The 20307-nt window shown below is 32.1% G+C and overlaps 1 protein-coding gene across 1 annotated transcript in view; it reads right to left on the bottom strand.

Moving 5' to 3' along the window:
* Positions 1 to 1358: 1358 nt before the first annotated feature.
* YME1L (ATP-dependent zinc metalloprotease YME1L) overlaps positions 1359 to 20307 on the bottom strand; it is a 37857-nt gene continuing 18908 nt past the window's right edge. The window contains exons 7-9 of the mRNA XM_072534906.1: positions 17916 to 18265; positions 6189 to 6337; positions 1359 to 1779 (exon numbers count right to left, since the gene is read on the bottom strand). Of these exons, the coding sequence (XP_072391007.1) occupies positions 1594 to 1779; positions 6189 to 6337; positions 17916 to 18265 (685 nt within the window). The 3' untranslated portion in view covers positions 1359 to 1593. The remainder of the gene's footprint in view (positions 1780 to 6188; positions 6338 to 17915; positions 18266 to 20307) is intronic.

Raw genomic sequence — 20307 nt, 5'->3', positions numbered from 1 at the left:
GCGTTGGGAGTCTGCGCATGCCAAAATTGCATAGCTGATGTGTGAATGACACAGTACAAAATAGGCATGTTTTAGAGTGAATTGAGATACACATTCAGAAAGTCTTCTTATCAGAAAAGTTGCAGATCACAATTTACCTTGTATGAGCTTTCTAACACAGTCCTGCATCCAAGTAAACCCCCAAAAATTTTATTTGTTAGTCTACATCCCCGGAAGGAAGCTGCCTTCTTGGAAAAATTAAAGTTTGGGTTTTATTGAGGTTTAGAAGCAGTTTATTTGCTGCCAACCATTGTTCTGCAATAACTTGTGCTTATTGTGATTCTTCTATGGCTGCATAAACATCACGATCTTTGTATGTAATAGCAGTGTCATCAGAAAAAGAATAAATGAATTGATGAGGTATGTCCGTGAAAGATCATTAATATAGATAAGAAATAAAAGCCCAATATCCTTGAGGTAAACCGATATTTATAGCTCTCTCTGCTGACCTCATTTCACCCACCTGAACACTCTACTTTCTATGTGAGAGATACCTTGAGATCATTGCAATGCTTGTACCCCGAAACCCATATCTCTACAATTTTCTGAGAAGCAGTTCATATGAAACACAATCAAATACTTTACGTCTACAGAATGTAGCAGACAGATAACAGCTCTGCTCAAAAGCCTCTCGAATCTTCATCACTAGATCCATAATAATGGCTTTTGTTGTATTTAGAAATATTCTAAAACCAAACTGACATTTGTAAACAAATTTTTACGCTTATAATTTAATGGGTCATCATTGTCACACTTCTTATATACTGGTACCACCACTGCTTTTTTGAGAACAACAGGAAATATTTCTTTAAAACAGTGATAAGCATTTGTAGAGGACTGGCAATGAGATGTTTCACTCTTTTTATTACATCAACAGAGAATTGTTATATCATATTACTCCTTTATCAAGTGTAGAGTTTATTAGTTGACTTTGATCTCTATGTTTTTTTATAGGGTTTTTCAGAAAAAGAGTGTAAAAAAGCCCCACTTAATCCATTATAAAATACAAAGAATTTAACTTCACCAGTCTTTTGTTGACTTTCTTTTCGGTTTTGCGTGTGTTTTCATTTGATATATGTAAGACATTTCTAAATATATTTTCATAACCTAACCATGCCCCAGCACTTCTATTCATATCCCTTTGTCTATATTATCTATCCATCGATATACACTAAGGTACATGTAATTGCTAATGCCTTTCCAAAATTTTTGGTAGTTTTCAGAGGAGCGTCGCTCGCCCTGTTTTATTTAAGATATGTTACCAAACAATTTGATTTCCTTGCGAAAGAAATTATCAAAGAAAAAATAAAACACAAATAATCATGTAACATTTTTTTATTACGCAATCTATATTTCCTATCAAAAGGAAATTAAAGTTTAACAAAATTAAATTAAGTGTTATACACCAAACCGGTGGATTTGGTATTCCGTGTTTGCTAAATTAGCGAAAACATATATACAGAAATTACAAATTTTCTAAAATACCTTAGTTGTTGTGTCTCTTTAAAATAAAATAAAATGCGGTACTGCAACAACAAAAGTATCCTATTAAAACTAGACTTTTTTCTTGTCCCCACCACCTCCCTTCTCTGACATAATCGCTTTTATATCTTCTGCGTCTAACGTTTCGTATTTCAACAAAGCTTCGGCTAGTGCTTTGTGTTCTTTCGAATGAACCTTTAGAATTTGTCTAGCTCTTTCGTAACTTTCTGATAAAATCCTACGGATCTCACTGTCAACCTGAAAAGTTAATTAAAACATATTATACGCTCACATCACATATTTTAACTATAAACTAATGATCAGTGAAAATCAGATTTATTTTGTATTATTAAAAGACAAAAACAATAGAGCAAATATATAACATCGGTGACAGAATATTAAGGAGGCGGAACCCTGTCATACAATCAGCTAGATAACAACACCAGCAAGTAAACATAGAAGCTGCAGTTAAGTCATTAACTATAGATTTGTTTATGACACACCCGATAGTTCTACTCAGTTTAAAGCTTCCTCCTTCCATACAGTCGCCAATAAATTTTACCCAAACCATGAAGAAATTCAGGTATTTTGAAGAAATCAACTTTTAACGCCAGCTACTCTTAATACCAATGCTGAATGGATCGAAGAAACGAAGCATAACTGTTAACATTATAGTCATACTTTTTACGAAGTCTACTGTTAAAGAAGTCTCGATTATTATCACAGAACTTCACAATATCATACATATAACAATGGAACTGGCTAATTAAACAATACACTAAAGTATAAATCTACTGGACGCAAGCAATCCGAAAGAAGACACAGATTTTGTGACACCCTACAACGCATGTTAGAAAAAATATCTAATAAAGATCAAGTATTTGTTACGGGCAACTTTAACTTAAGAATCGAAAACTTGGCTGGAAAAAACTGGAATCATCGAAGTTTTGCGTATATAGAAGAATTCTGAAAATATGAAACCACTGGAGTTGTGGTTATATAGAAGATTTCTGAAAATATCGTGGACAGAACACGTCACCAAAAAGGTTATGAGAAGGATGAATTAAGAAATGAAAATTTTAAATACAATCAAAACAAGAAAATTGAAATATCTCGAACATATTACACGTGGAAAGAGATACAACTTTCTCCAACTGATGCATCCAAGGAAAGAGAAGCATAGGGAGACGTAGAATATTATGGGTTACCTGAGAGAATGATACGGATGTACATCAAATGAACCTTTCAGAGCAACTGTCTCTAAAATCCGAATACCTATGATGATTGCCGACCTTTTTTTCGCGGAGATGACACTTAAAGAAGATCGAATAAACTTGGATAGTATCAATACTTCACGACACCTGATGTCGCTTCTGGATTTCATCAAATCGAGATGGCTGAAAGCGACATTAAAAAACTACATTCAATACATAAAATGGTCACTATAAATTTTTGCGAATGCCTTTAGGACTCCATAACGCCCCAGTAACGTTCCAAAGGCGTATGGATAATATTTTGAGATGTATATATAAAACGGTGAGACGATACATACCAATATAGAAAATCCTACTCCTTTAATTCCTATTTCCGAAAACCTTGTAAACACGGGAATTAACCAAATTTTTCAATTTTAATCCTATTACTCCTATAATAATCAAATTATAGAAGAACTAGAATGAATTATATAAAAGACGAAGAACTCTCGTCCAGTTCTCAAAAAATAATTTTGAGCGTGATATAATTGATTTTATTAAATAATATACCATACTCAAAGTAAAATATCACCTTTATTTTGAGGACTCACTATATGAGAAATTAAGTGTTGTTCCAAAATTCACAAATATTATTTATCAATTGCACCAAAAAACTTATCGATGCTCTCATAAACGAAATTGAAGAAATAATTCAAAACTATCATAAAGGCAAGCAAAATCATAGAGGATTAAATGAAACGGATAACTGAATTAAATCATTATATTATTGGCCCAATTAAAGAGCTTCTATACAAACTTATTTAACGAATGCAAAATATGCATAATAACGAAATACGATAGAAATCCGATAAAGCCAACATTTAGCATTACTCCTACAGCAATTAAGCCATTTCAGATTTTATATTTAGATTTTATAACTCTTGAAAACACCAAATTTCTAACGGTAGTCGATTCTTTCTCCAAATATATCACAACAACTTAAGTCTGCCCAAGATATCACCTAGCTAAGGCTTTGATTCGATACTTCATTCATATTTGTATTTCAAATCATTTCAGACAATAGTACAGAACTAAAAAAATCATTAGTCATTAAAGACTTATTAGCATTACACAAGATATAAATTCACTTTATCTCTTCCCAGCATCCAGAATCAAATGGTGTAGTAGAAATATTTCATTCAACTATTATAGATCATATCAGGTTGCTAAACAATTCCAATACAACAAAAAGTAAATTATACCTTATTGACATACAACAGTAATATTCATTCAGTAACAAAAATGAAACCCTATGACTTAGTTTAGAAAACAACTAAGGACATTTACTAGGGACATTTAGAAAACAACTCTCCATTCAACATTGACCTAGAGCAACAATTAATTAACAATTATATTGCTAATCACAAAGATAAAATGAAATTACTGTGTTCTAGTTTTAACGAAAAATGAAAAATAAAATAAAGCAAAAGTTATAAAAAAAAGCAAAGGAATTACCAAAAGAAATTCTTACCGAAGTATTTATGCGAAACAGACAACAGATGAACGGAAAACTTATATTTTACCAGGTTCATCACAATCAGACATACAAAGCCGAAATAAAGGATATAACCTATAACCTAGGCAATCTACCTATAAATTTAGGAACTGCAAAACTCAAAAAAATCTAGTCGTACATTTTTATAATTTAAAACCCAAAAACCCATCAAACATCTTACAAAAATCTCTATTTATAGAGATCTTAATAGACAAATAAGGAGACGACGGACACAAATGCCCAGACGATAGCTCTGGTATCTAAACTACTGGTGTAATTCCAAATAGCCTAATAGAGAATATCAAACAGTTGGGACTTAGTGAACATTTCTATAAGACCGGTACTGGTCGCGACATCCAGATTTTCTTCTTCTTCTTTGGCATTATAAGCAATTCTACTTGTTAATTGGCGGATTGATACCTTTACGGAAGGTTGCCACTCCGTCTTTTGCGCGGTCGTCGTTACTCGTTTGGTGGTTTATATCTTGCTCTTTAGACCATACGGGTCTCCCCATTCTACTTGTGTGGTTATTCCATTCTTTTTTCTGTTTAGTGTCCACTCATTTATATACTGTACTTTAAATTTTCTTCGAATGTCTTCACTTCTAGACATCCAAATGCATCATAAAATTTGTAGAAAATATTCCAGCATAACAGCTCACATAGGGCTTGATAACTTTAATTAATTAATAAACTCATAGAGATACCTTGGGTTCTCTGACACTCATACTTTTCAAAATAAATTAAAGTAGCATATTCTCAACATGTATTGTACTTTAATATATATATATATATATATATATATATATATATATATATATATATATATATATATATATATATATATATATATATATATTCAGTTGTCTCTCTCTGTTGTCCCATTCTTACTCATGGTGTCGTCTACTTCGTTCTTCCAGGATTTTCGGGATCGTCTTCTTTTCCTCCTTCCTATGGGGCTCCATTCGGCTATTCTCTTTATCCATCTGCTGTCGCTAGTTCTTCTTACATGTCCATACCACTTTAGTCTTTTTTGTTCTATATATGTTAGTGTGTCTGTTTCTATTGATGTTCTTTGCTTTATTTCGTCTTTACTTCTCCTATCCATTCTTGTTACTCTGCAGCATCTTCGCAGGCATTCCATCTCTGTTGCTACTATCTTACTGCTGTTTTTCTTGTTTATGATCCAATTTTCAGCCCCATATGTCATAATACTTCGCACTAATGTTTTATAAATCTGTGTTTTTGTCTTCATATTTAGGTGTCTATCCCACCATACTGAGTTAAGTTGTCGAATTGCTGTTCTTGTTTGTCCTAATCTTTGTGTAATTTCTTCCTCTGTTGTTGCCTTTTTCGTGATTATAAACCCCAAGTATTTGAATTTATTCTTTCCTTTGATTGTTACGTTGTCATCAATCTGTAGATCTTCCATGTCTTCTTCACTTGTAGATAGGTACTCTGTTTTCGCGAGGTTAATATTTAGGCCAGCCTTGGTATATTCTTCTTGTAGTTTCTTCATCTTGTAGCTGAGGTCGTCTTGGTCTTGTGCAATCACTACTTGATCGTCTGCAAAGCTTAACGTATGTAGGTATTCGTTCCGTACCGGTACTCCCATATCTTCGCATTTTCTTTTCCATGTAGTCACGTTATACTTTAAATGCTATAGGTAAACCTAAAAAAATAATAACCACAACAAGGAACTAGATAGCATCATAAAAAATTAGAATCTGAAAGTCTTACAATAGAATCAGCATGTAATTTATCAAGTTTATTTTGTTATTCGTCTTCCAACTACTGTTTGAAATATAAAATAAAATAGTAATACCTAGTGCAGTTAAAGATAAAAAAAAGTAGTTGAAAGATGAATCTATTGTTACATGTATTATTACAAGAATAACACAAAAATATTTTTTCACGTACCATTTCATTGGTTGAGGGACCTAATGTTTCCGGTTGGAAGCTCTTTGAATTATCAACCATAGTGCGAAGACCAATTTTCTCTGACATTCCCCAATCTTTCACCATATGCGTAGCAATAGATGTCGCTTGTTTCAAATCTGAACTTGCGCCTAAAAAAATTGAGATTACAAGAAATAAATTAAAGATATCTAACATATATACTTAAAACTGACGAGAAACTAAATGATTACGGTTTAAATAAAGCAGAACACGGTTCATACTATGTTTATGGGTGACTTATTATATTTGTAATTGTTTAATATATACAATTTTTAACTTGTTTGGTATTCAATGTTAAAATCTCTATATACTGGTTATTTTAAAAGTTAGCTAACAGTTTTTTTAATACGATATCTTAGTTTCTGGGTTTCGTACAAAATACTAGTCGTGAAAACATACTGTTCTTGAAGATAATAAATAGTATGTAGTATTATACTCTAATTGAGAAGGACTGTCTGCATATATCCGTTCTGCAGCAAATTCAATAGCAATCCTAACTTTTATTTGGTGAGTTACTACTTTTTTACATTATTATTTACATTATTATTATTATTCGTTCCACTTTATTAGATGAAAATAATTGTAAACACAATAATTGAAAGCTCGAGTAATTCAAAAATAATTTTCTAAGAGCCCCTTTTATTGACTCCAACCCATCCAAACAGTTTTATTTTTTCCAAACGAGTCAACAAGTACTTTTCTTATTAATACATTTTGGTTATAACGACGATAAAACCATACATTTAGTTAAAAAGAGAGAAAATAAAATCAAAAAACGTGTTTTTTTACGTTTTTGGCCCGGCCGTGGCTATAAATAAATACCCTTTTTAGCTGCCACCCGCAATAAACTTCTTTACAATAAATACAAATAATGTTTCACATCTTTAGAAAATATGATATCTAGATACTGGACAATTTAAAGCAGTAAAAATGACAGACTTCTTCCAATTGCAGAAGCAATAGTTTATGTTATCCTTGAAAATACGCTACAATAAAAGTAAACAACTTTTTTTTCAAAAACGCCATTCAAACAATATTTAGCATCTTATATTATTCCGAATGGCTTCACTATAGGAAGTTAATGTTTTAGAAAACTACATATTCAAATGTATGCGCAGTATTATTGTTGTCTGATATAACGAAATCGGCTTATACCGAGGTAATTAGTCTGCCATTTCAGTTCTCGTTATAAAGGGAGTCTATATATATATATATATATATATATATATATATATATATATATATATATATATATATATATATATATATACATTTCTCCAAGAAATTAACGCACCACTTCAATAATTCAATTTTATTTGTAAACAGGCAAAGAATAAAACATAAAACTTCACCAGATTTACTCTACATTTTATTAGTAATTATAACAATTTGTCTAATCATCAGAACATGTTGAAGTACAGGAGAAAAAAAAAATAAAAAGGAAAATTCTAAAAAAATAATGATAACAAAAGTAAACTAAAATATGAAAAAAGTCTTAATAACGAGTGTTTCCACCTCTAGTACGTATAACAGCCTCACATCGTTGGCCTATACTTAAAATTAATTGCCGTATTTCATTTTGGTCTAGTTCTCTCCAAATCTGGATCAGCCTCTGTCCCACTTCCTGTAAGTTGTTTGGTTGGATCGGTGTCGCTCTTAATCGCCTACCAAGGATATCCCAGAGATTTTAAATCGGATTTAAATCCGGATTATGTGCTGGCCATTCCATAGTATTAATTTCTACCTCTTCTAGATAATTTCTGACGATATGTGCAGCGTGAGGGCTGGCATTATCTTGCATTAGTAAGAAATTTTCACCGACATAAGGAGCGAATGGTAATACATATTGCTCCAGGATCTCCAATATGTACGTTTCAGCTGTAACAGTTTCATTTTCTATGACCACTAGGTCCGTAGGTGCAGTCAAAAAAATACCACCCCACACCATACCGGATCCTCCACCAAAAATCTGGTGTGTGAGAAGTTACACTGAGCATATCGTTCGATGGGTGGTCGCAACACACGAACACGTCTGTTGTTATTGTACAAACAAAATCGGGATTCATCAGTAAATAGCACTCGTTCCCAGTCAGCCTCTAACCAATTAACGTGTTCTCTGGCAAAATGTAGTCTCCCCCTTCGATGCTCTGCAGTTAGTAGAGGACCCCGGACGGCAATCCTAGGTGTTAATTTGTATTCCCTAAGTGGCTGGCGAACAGTTTCAGTACTAATTTGTATAGCATGCACGTCTCGAAGCTGAATTTGTAGACTTCGATGTGTTACAAAACGTTGTCGAAGAGCAGAAATTCTTAAAAATCGATCTTGAATAGGGGTAGTTACCCGGTTTCGTCCTTGCCCTGGTCTGAGGGTAGGATCCTCTGTTTCGAGGAATCTTTCCAACACCCGTGAGACGGATATGTGGGACACATTAAACCGACAACCAATTCTCCGGTAACTTCAACCTTCTTCCGACAGTATCACTGCCTGGGCACATTCATCTTGGGTTAAATTACGTGATTGACGATCCCTAATAAACACAATTAACAATAATCAACAATTAAACAGTAGCCGAATAAAATTCGTTGAACACTTGGAAATTAGTATATTTATAGAATTAGTACATTTTTTGCTCCTTTTTGTTTTGTTGCAAAAAAAACTATATCGATAAAACAAAGTCAATAAATATAGAGTGTACGAATAGCATATAAAAGGAGCTTGCAAAATATAATATTACAATGGAAATTTTTATTAACGCTAATAAAATATTTTAATATTTCAAAGTGGTGCGTTAATTTCTTGGAGAAGTGTATATATATATATATATATATATATATATATATATATATATATATATATATATATATATATATATATATATATATATATATATAGATAGGTTGGTGAAAAGGGGGTTGAGGTTAATTGGGTATACAGCTGATTGAAAGTCAAGTGAAGTCTGTTGGCGAAATATAATGAACTATTGAACAGAGTACACTTGGCTTTCAATCAGCTGTATACCCAATTAACCTCAACCCCCTTTAGAACGTCTTCCGACGCTGAATGATTCCCAAATTCCATTCCATTATATTCTGCCACAGGTCGTCCCTGGGGTCTCTTGGGTTTATCATTATGCGGATGCCAGCTGTCCAACTAGTTTCCATTTATTCTCGCTTTCTATGTTTAGAAGGTTGCCATTCCAGATATTGTTTTGGGAGCTTCCCCTCATTCATTCGATTTACGTCTCCAAACCAGACCAACTGTTTTCTATATTTTTCATTCCTATTCCAATTGTTCAATTCACATACGATTATTAATATCTTTTTTGTTCTGGATATCCGTAGTAATCTTCTAACTGTAATTTAAGACAAAATATTAGTAAGACATCGAATCGCTCTTTATGAACTTCGTTTTCTTCATATTGACGTCCAATCCCCATCTTGAGTATTCTTTGATTAATTTACGACTTCCAAGAGAGGAATTGCATTCGGGCATCTACCTTTACTCTGAATCCAACACACATCTTTAGAAGATTTTACACCCTCAACCGGTTACTCTCTGCCTGAGACAGCACACCGCGCCCAGGAGAGATAATAATGGATAGCAACCATTCGTCAAATATCATAACGTCACCACATCCTTACAAGAAGGATAAAGGATAGAGGAGGAGGACACCCTTATATATATATATATATATATATATATATATATATATATATATATATATATATATATATATATATATATATATATATCTTTAAGGAATATGACCGTCTAATTTAATATAAAAAAGTGCACTTGTAAGTGAATGGGATGTTTTCGGTAAATTTGGAGATAAAAAAGACAAGAGTTGTGCTACTTTATCTATTTAATGAAGGCGTTTCGCCCACTGTACCAACTTGTAGTTAGTGTAACAGGAAACCTATGGCTAGTAATAGGTTTCTTAACTGTCATTCTTGCCATCCGTTCAAATACAAAATAAATCTTATAAAAGCACTCAGCTGTAGGCTACATAGGTTAACACATCCTGATAACAAAAGGGATTCTCTTTTGTTACTCAGAAGTATACTATCTGACAATTCTTACCCTACTTCTCTCATAAATAAATACCTTTTTTCAACAAGTTTTGGGTCTTCTATTGATGATTTACCTGATGGTGATCAACTAAGGATGATTTCTAATAATATTATGAACAACAGTACTCTACTTCCTCCTAACATTGCAACTTCCACCACCCATTACTCTTCACTACCCTATTTCGCATATGTTACTGAAAAGCTTATTAAATTATACAAACAGAACAATATCCCGGTTAAGATTGCTATCAATAATGCTAAGACTGTCAGGAACTTGTTTTCTAAAATTAAAACAACTCTTTCCTTTTTGGAACAAGTGAATGTAGTCTATCACATACTCTGTTCTGAATGTGATGCATGTTATATTGATCAGACGGGCCGTTCCCTTAAAGGACGCCTTACTTTACATCGTAGTGACATTAAACTTTCTAAACATACCTTTGCCCTTGCACAACATGCAATCAACACCAAACATACTGTGAATTTTGATGATGTTATAATTCTCTGCCTGAAAATTCTCTGTAGAGAATGTAACCTTAACCTAAGAGACAGTTTATGTATCATATTTTGAAACAACATAATGCATTAAATAAGAGAATTGATATCAGCAATTTAAGTAGCTTAACTCTTGTCTTTTTTATCTCCAAATTGACTGAAAATATTCCATTCACTTACGAGTGCACTTATATATATATATATATATATATATATATATATATATATATATATATATATATCCTTTTTCCAAAGTTGTCAAACCAGCCCCGACTAGCTTTAAACGAGTCTTCCGATTCATCATTTGTGGAATTGTGTGGGATCTACTTCAGCAAATCTTCGTAAATCACTCGTGCCGTCTCACATGATGCTTTGTGTTAAGGTTCCTCCTTGAAGGAACGCACATCCTTCTCTGTCACCCATACCATTAATAATTTCTCCATCTTTTCATGAAGAGAAGTCCGGGGCTTAGAAATTATTTTAACGCCCTTAGCTGGCATTATACCATTTATTACCTCCTTCCGTTTATGTACAGTGCATATCATTGATGTGGTATAGTCGACACGTAATTTCGTGAGAAAATTTATAGGAACCAGAGGAGTAAAATACTACTAAAATGGCAACACTGTTAGAGTTACCACTACTTTATTGAACAGTAGCGTAGATATCTAATTTTTAATTAAATAAAAGTTTTTATTTTTATTTAAGAAAAAGTTTCATTTTCTATAAAGTTTAAATAAAAAATATTGGTGTTGTTAACTTCTGTGATATATCTAGGAAGTGATTACACTAATCGACTCGGCTAAATAGAACTTATTGTAAAATAACAATACCTATAAAAAATTGTTAATAAAAGTAATTATCACATACAATTAAATACATTTTTTATGTACAAGTATTTTAGTATACAAACGTTTTAATAACACAACTGCTCATAAGTTTTAAAACTTATGATCACATTTTATCCTTGATAACTTAGTTATTGTAATAAAAAAAATAAAGAATTAATTTTTTAAATTATATACAGCGTATTCTATTAACAACTTTGGTTTGACACCGTGTGAGAGAAGACTTAGTATCTCAATAATTTAAAAATGGGTAATAGGTCTAAAACTTTTATGAACATCTTTTTTATATATCTAGCAGGTATTTTATAATAACCTAACCTGTACTTTGATTATTTTAAATTAAATTATGTTGTATGTTTTTGTTCTATCATGAAGTGTATTTGTACTCTATTTTCAAAGATATATAAGCAAAACGAGAATTTGTACAATTACAATAAAAATAAAGGTTTCAACTAACACCTAGTTGGAAATAAGAACTTAATAATCTACTCATAATCACTGTTATCACTAGTATCAGTTGTATCTTCTATATTTATAGTTCATTTGGTTAATGCTGGTAAATATTTAACATAGTCATTTTCCACTGCGATTACATGTTTGATTACACTTTTCCAGTTGGTTGCTGTGATCTTTGTGACTTCTCTTCTAATTAACTGGAGAGCAGTAGACAAAAATTTAGGAGCCACGTTTCTTCTTCTTCTATTACCTTTAAGTTGTGTCCATATTAACTCTATTGGGTTCAATTTACAATAGTAAGGAGGAAGTAATTGTAATACTGGGCATACCAAGCACGGTATGCCCATTACTGCGAGTACAGTTATCAACAACATATTCCTTCTGGTACTGTCTACTGTCAACAACCTCCAACAATTCCTTTTTACTATATGATGCCTCAAAGTACAAATCTTTCTCAAACAAATTCTTGAATTTGTAATTTGTTTCAAGTAATATTTGGAATTTTCTCATTAATCTTGAATAATATGATACGTTGTCCATGATAATCACACTATATTTAGGTAATCTCGGAAGAAGAGGTTCCTTTAATATTTTTTTCTAGGTATTAATAATACATCATCGATCCATCTATTTTCTCCACCGCAGTGTAAAATTATAATTCTCTGTCCTGTCATGTAGGTAAGATGTTTGTCCTATAGTCTTGTAGCAGATTGCTTTGGACACTCTGATAAACATGTTTCTACAATTGCTTCTGATTTAGACAATTTAGAACACAATTCTTCATAAACATGTTTCAGCATATGTTTGGATGGTATCATCAGAGAGGTATTGAAAATGTCGCTTACATTTTACTACACGGCTTTGTAAAGATATTCCAATTGATTAGAGGGTTCCGCTGGCTCTTCAGCTGCAGAAGTGAGTTTTATAAAAACTAACTTCTGTTTTTTTCTTCAAAAAAAACATTTAACGTCTACATCTACGGTTCCTGAGTTGAACTTTTTTTATACTTCATTTCCATCATATTGATAGCTGAAAGCATTATAATTGACGCTCGAACTTCTTGTGCGATATATATGTATATATATATATATATATATATATAGATTTTTCAAACCATGATTCACAAATTGAACCCTTCATATCCTCATGATAATCTAGATTCACGTCTTTATTTTTTTTACAGATATTAATAATAAATCGTCGATGCATCCAGTTTCTACACCGCAGTGTAAAATTATAATTCTGTCCTTTATTGGGCGGTAATGAATTAGAACACTTTTTGTTATTATTCGTCCAACTTTTTTCACGGTGTCATGAATACCATACCAGGTTTCATCCACATAAACAATATTTCGTTTAAAAATAAAGTTTAAAATAATATAAAATATTATACCTGCCTACCCAATTGTAAACCACTGGATGGTCGAAACGAAATTTATTGGGATAAACTACTTTATGGTTTCGGTTGCTCAGGCAAAAATTGTTATCTTACGCAAAGAATGCATCGATGATAACTTTATCTGAGCGACTGTACATATTTTACCAGGCTCATCTAAATGTAAATATCGATGAGAATATTAAAACTTTGTATTATTATACATCTCAGTCATTGATAATTTTGCAGTTAATAACTACTCCTGGTAGAGTACTTTTATTTTATTTTTTATTATCTGCTTTTATTACAGATAAATATATTTTTACACAGTCTCACCGAAATACGAGGCGACTATACGCCCGTACATTATCGCCAAGTCTGAGGTCTATAATAAAAATTTACACAGTGTAAATTACACCATCAAGAGTGCAATATAGTTGGTATTAGAATCCGAATTTTTGTTGGTTTAACTTCCAATGACCATTTAATTTGTCGGTCCAAGTAATAGTCACGTACAGAACCGTAAGATGATCTTTATGCCGAGGGCGTAAAGATCTATTACCACTAAACTACCTTTTAATTTACAAAGCAAATTAGAAGTAGTAAAATAAGAGGTATGAATTTGAATAAAAACCGATTCCTCGTATCTCAAAAAATCTTGCTCTCATCTCAAAGCAAAATATCGCTCGCTCCGCGGCTCATATCTCAAAACACTCATATATTAGGGCGCTCGTATATCGAGGTACCAATATATATATATATATATATATATATATATATATATATATATATATATATATATATATATATATATATATATATATATATAAGTAGAAACCCTCAATTTAGAAGAGTGATATCATAGTTTAAACGCGGAATATCCTCAAATTTAAATGTACACAGCGGCCCTCGAAAACTGCCTGTTTTCTCGATTGCAATTTGCGTTTCCTCATAAGAAATTACAGAATATATAAAGTTGTATATTTATTTGTGCTTCTCTATAGTAGACTTGACCAGAAGTTGTCGTACAATGTAGCCAATTCTTGTTCACAAGTAGTAATTATCGTCATACAAAACCTGTATTCTTCCATGCAGCGATTATTACCGTCATAAAAATACAAAAAAACCTGATTTTTTCAATAGTAAAAATTAAGCACAAAATTGTAATGAAATAAATTTTATTTATATGTTCCGTTTCGTTACATATTTAAATTTATAAAATAAAAATCGATATTTTAAAACAATATTTTTCAATCGTTTGGCAACTTTGGAATTAGCGACGGAATTCCGTTTCAATTCAGATCCACAGAAAGCCGTAAGACTAGTTTTTGTCGAGCGAGTGCCCATCAACAATAGGTTATTTACATTGGCGTTTCTGAGGGTAGGATATTTTATGCGATAAGTTTGTGTTATTGATAAAACGTGTTATTGATAATACGAGTGTTATAGTTTGTCGTTTTATAGTACATTTTTAGTTATATTCTGTGATTATTTGGTTTGAGTTTTATTGGAGTTGGACGAAAAACCGAGTTGTTCCAAGAGAAGATTGCAAAATTCTGATGTTGATTCCAAAAATGAAATGCCGCAAAAGAGACGGAAAATGTTAACGTCCGAAGAGAAGGTAATAATACGAAACGTTTATGAAGGAATTGTCGGCAGAAAAATGGAATTAAATGTTAGCCAAGCGGTCGACATTTGTAGCAGTTTAACAAAAGTATCCGTTAGCTGTATTTATCGTGTACTTAAAAATACATCGGAAAATAAAAAGCAAGAAAAAGGTAAAACTAGAGGTAGGAAAAGCATTGTTTTGGATGACGAGACAAGGAATATTATACGTCGAAAAATTCATTCATTTTATTTTCGGAGTGAAATTCCAACACTGAAAAATATTTCTCAAGAGCTCGAAAACGATGACTCCTTACCCAAGATATCTCGTAGAGTCTTAACCAGGACCATGCGGGAAATGAACTTTCGATATGTAAAACTCAACAGAAAAAGTATGCTATTAGAAAAAAATAAAATTATTGTGCGGAGAAGAAAATATTTAGAAGAAATACGCAAAATTCGCAGCACTGGACGCAAAATATGTTATTTGGATGAAACCTGGATTAACCAAGGTTGGAAAAGGTCATACAGTTGTAAAAGTTTGGCAAGATTTAAATGCCAAAAGTAAACGCGAAGCATTTATAGAAGGCTGATATACAGGATTAAAAGCTCCATCAGGAAAGGGACGGCGTTTAATCGTCACCCATATAGGAAGTGATAGGGTTTCTTGATGATGGTTTTCTTCAATTTGAGTCGAAAAAAACAGGTGATTATTAAAGAAATTGAAAGGGAGGATTAAACAATGGCTTACAGAAAAGGGGATTGCATACGAAGAATCAATGCTCAAAATTTACCTCCTTGACATTGCACGGTTAAGGAAAATTGAATATCTTAAATATGCTGTAGATGAAACTGCAAAAGATTATGGTGTCAAAGTTCTGCGTCTACCACCTTATCATTGCGAACTTAATCCCATTGAACTTATCTGGGAGCAAGTGAAAGGAGAAGTAGCACGCAATAACAAAACGTTCAAATTAAACGAAATTAAGAAACTTTTGATTCAAGCAATCCTCCATGTAACTCCAGAGAAATGGGCTAAATGTATAGGCCACATAATTAAAGAAGAACATCGTATGTGGGAACTTGACACTTATATAAAAGTTTTACTAGAGCCAATTATAATTACACCAGGTGGTGAAGATAATGACAGCGATAGCAGCACTGCATCTTCAGGTTTAGACAGCGAATAATATTTTCTAATAGTTTAATAAGAACATCAGCATAAAAAAACCAAAAACAAAAAAAAAACGAGAAGAACATAGTAAGTGTGTATAGTGTTTGTGTTTAAACACATCAAACATTATTTTTATTTTGTTTTTATTGGCGAACACCCATTTAAAAAAAGTATCGCGCCACAAGACATACCTCTGGGGTGGTGTGGAAACTGTCTTAAAAATATTTCAGTGTGTAACTCTTTAAGGACGGGTCACGTCAAAAGACGTTTTAGCGTAACTTCCGCGACAGCCGGTTGGTATCAGTAAACTTTCTGCAAAATTACTTCTTTTTTATAGCTTTTTGTTTGTGGCATTCTGTATTTTTAGGGGAATGTAGGGAATGAGCCACAAAATATTTATTCATATGTTTATTTATTGACGTTTCGATCTCTATATCCAGAGACCGTTTTCAATTATACAAATGATAGTACTATTTTATTTTCTATGGCTTTTCGCTTGTCGTTCTGTATTTTTAGAAATGATGTTGGGAATAAGCCACAATATATTTATTCAAATGTTTAATTTACGGACGTTTCGATCTCTATAAAGAGACCGTTTTCAAACATACAAATGGCAGATATATTTATTTTTCTATAGCTGCTTGTTTGTGGCATTCTGTATTTTTAGGGAGAAGGTTGGACATAAGCCACAATATATCTATTTACATGTTTAATACATTGACGTTTCGATCACTATTCCGTTTTTAAAGATAGAAAAAAAAAATAAACAATATAAGATTATAAAAATATATAATAATAAACAAATAAAATAAATATAACTATCATTTATATCTTTGAAAGCGGTCTTTGGATATAGAGATCGAAACGTCAGTAAAAACTTGTAAATAAATATATTGTGGCCTATTTCGAACATTAATATTTGAAAAATAAAATATAATTAACGTTAAAATAAAAGTAAGTGTACGTCACTGGATTTCCAAACAGCTTTCCGCATTTCTGGGCCTTTAAACGATGACTCACGCTCTCAAATAGTGAAATTATACTATATATATATATATATATATATATATATATATATATATATATATATATATATATATATATATATATATATATATATATATATATATATATATATATATATATATATATATATATATATATATATATATATATATATCGTCGATATATCCACATATTAAATCATTAAAAAAATATTATGTATATACATTATGTATTACATGGATATAATAAATCTTGAACTGCTTATATTTCTTTTTTATTTTATATTACTTTTTAAGACTTTGAGGACATAATATGTTTGATTCCTACGGAATTTGGATAAAGGTGATTTTAAAGAAATCTCAACTTAAAATATCATTACTTTATAGTACATGAGCAAAAGAACAAGGAAGCATTTAAATATTATCTAACAATTTTAGGTAAGGAAATAAAAATTCACACCGAGTAGGAAACAAGTCTATTAGGACCATTTGTTATTATTATCCTACTGCATAACAATATCAAACCAAAGCAGCAATCCACGTTATGTCGTAAGTTGTATGTGTAGAAAAGTAGCAAAGTAGAAAAGCTAAAATTTTTCGTTTCAAATTTTACAAAAGAACTACAAAAGAAAATTTAAAAATTTGAGAAAATATGTACCTGAAGTAATTTTTTCTGGTCCAAAAATAAGTTCTTCAGCAGCCCTTCCACCCATCATAGTATCCATCATAGCTAGCAACTGGGATTTTGTTATGTGATACCTTTCCTTTTCTGGAATGTACGCAGTATGTCCGAGGCTAGGTCCTCTGGGTATAATGGTTACCTTATGTAATGGATGACTGTCTTTCGTATAAAAAGCTACAATCGCATGTCCTCCTTCGTGGTATGCCGTTATCATATTCGCTTCTTCGTCGGGTATGCGGGATTTTCTTTCAGGTCCCATTAAAACTTTGTCTCTGGCCGATTCCAAGTGTTTCATGGCAACAAAATCTGCTCCATCTATCGCAGCTCTATTTTAAAAACTAATTTAATATAACATACATTTAACAAAATTATAAAAATACGAGTACTGAGGCCTGTCTAGGACGGGATTACTAGATGAAACTAAGCATTCACCTAACAACTCCAACAAGTTTTCAATAAAACTAGTATTTTAGCGAATTTATAAGTATTATGAAAGCCCTGATCTGTGAATTCTATGGATCTATGAATTTCAGTTACAAAAATTCTCCTTCCAAAAGCTTAACAAGTTAAAACCACATTAACATGTATTTGTACACTTGGCAACAACTCGGTAAAAAACTAACAAACTTGCAACCAAACTTGTGAAGATCTTCAACTGGTGTCTATAAAAAGAAAACATATAAACAAGAAAAAAGTGGAACATATGTACCAAATTTCAGGACTGTACGACTTTTTGTTCAAAACAAATGAAAAGGTTAAGAATATGAAAATAGAAGGTCTGCTTACCCCAAATTCAATAGGATTTTTCCTTATGCTAAGAGAATTCTATGTACTAAGTTTCAAGACTGGGATATATCTTTGAAGAAAAAAGGCAACAAAATATGAGAAGAAAATAACCTGTTCGTCTCAGCATTAAGGTTATTTTTTACACGAGGAAGAATCTGTGTATAAATTTTCAAGGTTCTACGGCTTTTTCTTCAAAAAGAAAAGGCATAAGTATACTCTTAACCCCAAAAGGCGTCAGTGAGCTCATTTTGTACTCTGATAGTTGCTATTGATGAGTCCATTGTTGCTTTTACTAGTCGGATGTATTTTTGGGGGATGTTAAAGCTATACATATTCGATATAATTTTTGTCTCTATTAATTGAGTCGTAGACCTGTTTGATCCTGTGCCGATCTTAGCTTGCGTAAAGGAGGGACTGAACTAAGTAGGGGTCTTTCAGTACTCTGCACAAGACAGACTGGGCAGGGAGTCCTCAACCCCGACACGGCGCGTCCCAATAGCTGATAGGCTTAAGAGGCTACATCAGCGCGTCATCACTATTAATTCGAGACATACTAGCCGCACCGTCTGTCGAAAGTTCTGCGAATCTTTTGCAACAGTGCGTCGGCCGGCAGTACGTGAGACTATCAAAAAGGAAGGCACAATATTGTGATAATTATAATTAGGCACAATAAAATTATAATTAGAGTTCGGATCGGATTTAAAAGCATAAAGAAACGCAAAAAAAGCATTAAGATTTTATGAAAATATTATTTATTTATTATACAAAAAAGAATAAACGTAAGCATATAAATTTTAACAAACCTTTTTCTTTACGAAAATTAGTATAAAACATCTTAGCTTAAGAATTAGTAAGTACCTATCATAAATTTAATAACAATATACAGTGTGTTACAACGAAAATTTGACCCCCCATAAAGTCAGAAACCAAGAGTTTTTTCAAAATAAAAAGAACTCGTCAATTTGTATTGGGCGCGGGACGAATTTTCATGCAAAATTCATGCCCTCAAATGTAACTCCCTACTGCCACGCATCAACCCCCAGTTTTTTTTTAAATAGCAAGTGTGGTCGAGTGGCATACCATCTGAAAGGTATTTTTTCCTCTACACAATACTTCTGTTTAATTTACGAAATAACTTTGAAGATAATTTTGGCTAATTTATTGGTTGAACATCAGTAATAACAAAAAACATAAAATTTCATTAAATTAATCACTTAAATGTTCGAAATGACCTCCTGTGACCTCTATACAGTAATACAGTATATTTTCAAAGCCTCTTCGTACATTTGCAAATACCTTCGGTGTGAATAATGGGCATTCTGTCACAATTATTTGTCGCAACTCTGAAATATCTACAGGCGGAGTGGCGTATATTTTTGATATTAGGTGTCCCCACAAAAAAAAATCTAAAGGCGAAAGATCCGGTGTCCGATCCACTCTATTGGATCCCTTCTGACAATCCAGCGCCCTGGAAAACGTTTATTCAAAAATAATTGTCTTACGCGTACATGATAATGTGGGGATGCCTTGTCCTGTTAGAAAGTAATTTTATTGTTTAAAATATTATCATCAGATTCCAATG

Source organism: Diabrotica undecimpunctata, chromosome 6, assembly GCF_040954645.1.
Source record: "Diabrotica undecimpunctata isolate CICGRU chromosome 6, icDiaUnde3, whole genome shotgun sequence".
Classification (NCBI taxonomy): domain Eukaryota; kingdom Metazoa; phylum Arthropoda; class Insecta; order Coleoptera; family Chrysomelidae; genus Diabrotica; species Diabrotica undecimpunctata.
The sequence above is the reverse complement of the archived record's forward strand: the minus strand, read 5'-3'. Positions and strand labels throughout refer to the sequence as shown.